The sequence below is a fragment of the Lutzomyia longipalpis genome, chromosome 3 (genome assembly GCF_024334085.1).
Source record: "Lutzomyia longipalpis isolate SR_M1_2022 chromosome 3, ASM2433408v1".
Lineage (NCBI taxonomy): Eukaryota > Metazoa > Arthropoda > Insecta > Diptera > Psychodidae > Lutzomyia > Lutzomyia longipalpis.
Genome location: NC_074709.1, coordinates 15,374,702 through 15,379,230, shown reverse-complemented (window position 1 = coordinate 15,379,230; position 4,529 = coordinate 15,374,702). Strand labels below are relative to the sequence as shown.

General features: G+C 35.9%; 1 protein-coding gene across 1 annotated transcript; it reads left to right on the top strand.

The window, feature by feature from the left end:
• Positions 1-1,939: 1,939 nt before the first annotated feature.
• On the top strand, positions 1,940-3,861 carry LOC129793401 (leukocyte elastase inhibitor A-like). The gene is made up of 2 exons (XM_055833398.1): positions 1,940-2,225; positions 2,644-3,861. The coding sequence occupies exons 1-2, from the start codon at positions 2,166-2,168 to the stop codon at positions 3,691-3,693; spliced, it is 1,110 nt and encodes a 369-aa protein (XP_055689373.1). The 5' UTR covers positions 1,940-2,165; the 3' UTR covers positions 3,694-3,861.
• Positions 3,862-4,529: the final 668 nt, after the last annotated feature.

Here is a 4,529-nt window from a genome sequence, read left to right as displayed (position 1 = left end):
AGTCCCCATATTCCAAAAAACGTATGTCAAAAAAATCCGGCCGTTCGTCCGTTCCGTTTTTTTGGCCTGCCGGAGTTTGATGCTTATAATAAGCCCGTAAGTGAAACTTAGCAGTAGATTCCCTTTTCTCCTTAATCTTTACAACACGACTCCTAATCCAGTGTGAGCAAATTTCATTTAAAGCTTTAACAATGTAAGCGTATACATACTCTAAAGGGGGGGGGGGAGGTGGTTAATAGAGCTATGATAATAAGGTAAAGTACCCGTTACTCATGTTCCCAAAAAATAGTTCGAATTTGTATCGAGACCTAGCGACCGGGGTAGAAAGTGAATGTTTCTATGAAAACAATCAATGATCTGCGATAGAAAGAATGTCAATGAATTGAATGAGAATGATTTATCTTCGTAGATTTCCGGATCTTCCTTTTGGTGTACGTTTTTACATGGACTAAAGGCATTTGGAAAATACGGCGAACAAAGCTTTTTCTACCCTTATTCCTCCAACTAAATCATTCTTACACAAAAGTTTTTTTTCCTATATGGGACATAGAAAATGTGGCAATGAGAATATGAATAAGAATAGAAAAGACGTTTTTTCTGGAATTGAAAAGAAAGTGCTATATACCTATAGTGTAAAGGTAAGAAATTAATATTCTCTTTTTCTACATGTTTTCTCTTTTTCTACATGATATTTTCGTGAGAGATTGGACATGACATTTTTGGAAAAGATTGTCAAAGACATTCAGGAAAATAGATGCTAAGAGTACTCTGCAAAGATGTTGCACTTTAACTCAATTTTGGTTAAAATTGTCCGTAGTAGAAGATGCCAATAAATTTAAGTTGAACTTCAACAGCAACACAGTTCATTAACTCCCCCGTTGAAAGTACTTTCTACACCCCCAAACGTTCCACCTCATCCATTGGGGAAATATTGTGAAGGGAAAACTTTTATGGCAAGTGGAAAATTTATCCCGAAACAGTTTGATCGTTTCTTTTCCTCGACTTTGTTGTACCCCACCATCTCCCCCTATTCAAGGGTGTGCAGAACGTAAAATTTTGATGGGAACTAAAGGGAATTCTTTGCGAAATATTCAGCACAAAACAAAAAAGATTCACAGAAGATTGAGAGTCATCCCATGATACATTTCAGGCGGACAGATTAATCTCCAGACTCCACTGCATTTTAATTCAAAAGGGGGTAATTCTAACAGAGACAGGGATTATGTTGTGGAATAGAGATAAGTAATAAATTAATACGCCGTCTTTTGTCACTGTTAATTGATTCACCGAGGATTCTATTTACCAAACCAAACAAAGAGAGATTCTGAGAGAGATACTCATTTTAAACTCTCATTAGCATAAAGCTATACACTCGGCGATTCCTCAAAAGAAGAGCAATATGAAATTATTAGTCATATTAGATTTTCTCAAGGTATATTTTTCTATTTTACTCTTATAATATAGTTAAATTAAAAAATGATTTTTTGTACATTAATTAAATCATTACTTTTCAGATCAGATCTTTAGATGAGGTAACTGTACAACTCAGTCCAAAGACGTTTTAGTCTACATTCATAATATCGATATGTGATAGTACGTACTATCTTATGTATAGATTTCACGACTTAAAAAAAACAATATAAAGTCTTTGCAACAGATTTTTTGTTACTTGTGTTCTTATTATAAGAATACAACATAAATAAGATTTTCTTGCCACAAGTTCTATGAGTTTTTCTGCAGGTGATTCACATGAATTTTTGTTATGTCCTAGTCTTATCTACAATTTTATCACTCTGGTTGCTATTTCTACGCTTTGGAGACAACATAATAAACCCAGTTCGAGTTGTAAAATTCTGGTGATCTGCCTAGAGTGAGAGATGTTCTTAGCGTTGTCCGAAAACTACGTCATCCACTTGTCGTTATTAATTGGCGAAGAAAGAGCCACTGAGTTGGAATTATAAATAAATTTTCTGTGTCCCAACTGTGGAAATCTTGCTCTCAATCGTGCTCCATCATTGGAGGAGTTCAGCAATTCTTATTTGCTATGAAAATTTGAAGAAAATTTTCACTCTGTTTCCTGCAATTAATATATAGTCAAGTATATTTAGTGAAAATCATTTACATAATAAATTGTTCTGGTGCAAGAAGGAAAATTGTCTATAAAAATGACAGAAAAACTGCAATTTCTCATGAAACTCAATGAATTCGCTACGCAATTGTACCGGGTATGTGTTCTTTGTGCTGTCTTTGTTTTCAAGAAATGACCGTCAGAAAGAAAATCTTTGTTAATCGCTAATTTTTGTTAACAGAAATTTTCACAAAATAGAAAAAGGAAATTATGGGAATAATGCGCAGACTTTGTTATAGTATTTCATATGAAGATTGCCTTTGCATGAAAAATAAATTTATCATTTGAAATTGTAACAAATTTGACATTTTTGTGCTTATGTGTGTGAGATTCCTAATTGAAAAGAACCGCTTATATACAAATAATTTAAAATTTTTATTCTTTGGATATTGATTCCCAAAAAAATATGAGAAATAAAAAACATTTGTGCCGCCACTAGCTTTTATGTGTTCTTAATTTATCGACAATAATGAACGTTGAAAAAATACTGTACCTACATATCACATTTTTTTCAGATCTGTGCTAGTGGCAAAGCAGATGAAAACATAGTTATTGCTCCATTCTTTCTCCAAAACCTTCTCACAGCTACGCTTTACGGATCGCGCGGCAAGACGAGCGAGGAATTGTTCACTGCTTTAATGTACAGTGGTCAAAATCTTACGGGGATTGCGGTAAATTTTCGTGATCTTAATTCCAGTTACCGTGACACTGTATCAATTGCCGTGGCTAACAAGTTGCTTATCAGAGAGCCAGCACAAATGGATGAGCAATTCCCCAGCGATGCTCGCCGTAATTTTGATATAAGCATTCAGAGTTTTAGCAATCGTGAGAAAAGCTGCGCCACTGTGGAGTCTGTAAATAAGTGGGTGGCTGAGAAAACGCATCAAAATGTAAAAGAATGCATTAGGCGCGGCCTGGATTTTGATGCTTCAAGTGATAGCATCGTCCTCGTCAATGCGGCGCATTTCGGAGCAGTATGGGAGCACAAATTTGCAAAGCAAGATCAGTGTACCTTTTGGATTGACGACAACCACTCCAAAAATGTAGACTTTATGTTTCTCCGCACAAATTTGCGCTTTTCACATTGCACGGAAATCTCTGCGCAAATCCTGGAATTGGATTTTGCAGATGATGACTTTGCAATGGTATTTGTTCTTCCTGAACAACGCACCGGAATTATACGACTCATTGAACAACTGCCGAACATAAATCTTATGTATGCCGTGGCACAGCTGCGTCGTCAAGATGTGAAAGTCCGAATGCCGCGCTTTAAAATAGATCATGGTTCGCGAATGCGCGAAGCTCTTTTGCAGCTGGGCGTGCGTGACCTATTCTCGGAGGAAACAGCTGATGTCTCGGGTATTGTGACAGATGAATCATTCTACGTCTCCGAGATCATCCATCGAGTCAGTGTTGCGATCGCTGACGATGGAGAAGAAATTCCTTCAAACAATACATCATCGAATGCTCCACAGGAATTCATTGCCGATCATCCCTTTCTGTTCTTTATTAAGCACAAGTGCAATGTCGTTTTTATAGGTCACGTTGCTAATCCCATTTCATAAAACAGTAGATACTTAGTGATGAAGTGTGAATTTTACATGCGATTGTGAATGTGTTTTATGAACCTTATATCTTATAATGTATGAATTCAAAGAGTAAAAAAAAATAACAAACTTATGTAATTATTTGTAAAAATAATAAAATATGGGGAAACTAAAATCAAGTCAAAACGTTTCTTGGTCTTTTTAATTAAACAGAATCATGAAGAAGAAAAAAAGCACCAATGGAAACCTGAAAAATAAAATATTTGGTGGAAACCACGAAGTCGAACACCAACTAAGATTTTGAAGCAAGCTGTTTTGATTCGATTATCTCTAAGTAGATGAGGATAAATGACCCTCACCCAATGAGATCATGACCAATAAAAAATGCACGTTTTACTTAATCTATAATAAAGAAAGGCCTGTTTGTTGGTAATTGTCGTTCCTTCTTTGCTATACAAATCTACACCGTTTGCCCGATTGCAATGAAATTTGGTACAGAGGCTCCACGGTTTCGAGTGGCCGCATTCAATTTCCCCCCAAAACCCTCTTTCAGGTAGCCACCATTTAAATCTCATGCATTTTTTGTGAATTTTTGATTTTGGCGCCGGAAATTTTGTATGAAAATGTATTCTTTGCAAGTTTTTTTGGATTAATAAGTGGCCCAAATCTACTTATAAACCTACACAATCATTTTTTTCTATTTTGCGCGAAGCGTAACAAATCTTCGCAAGCGAGGAATATTGGAGCGAACCGACAATTTACCTCGTATAAAAATATGTTTAGATGAATTACTTCATAATCAAGCTTCCCGTATGAAGCAATTTGTTCGCCGGAACACGGCCAAATGTGCTGCA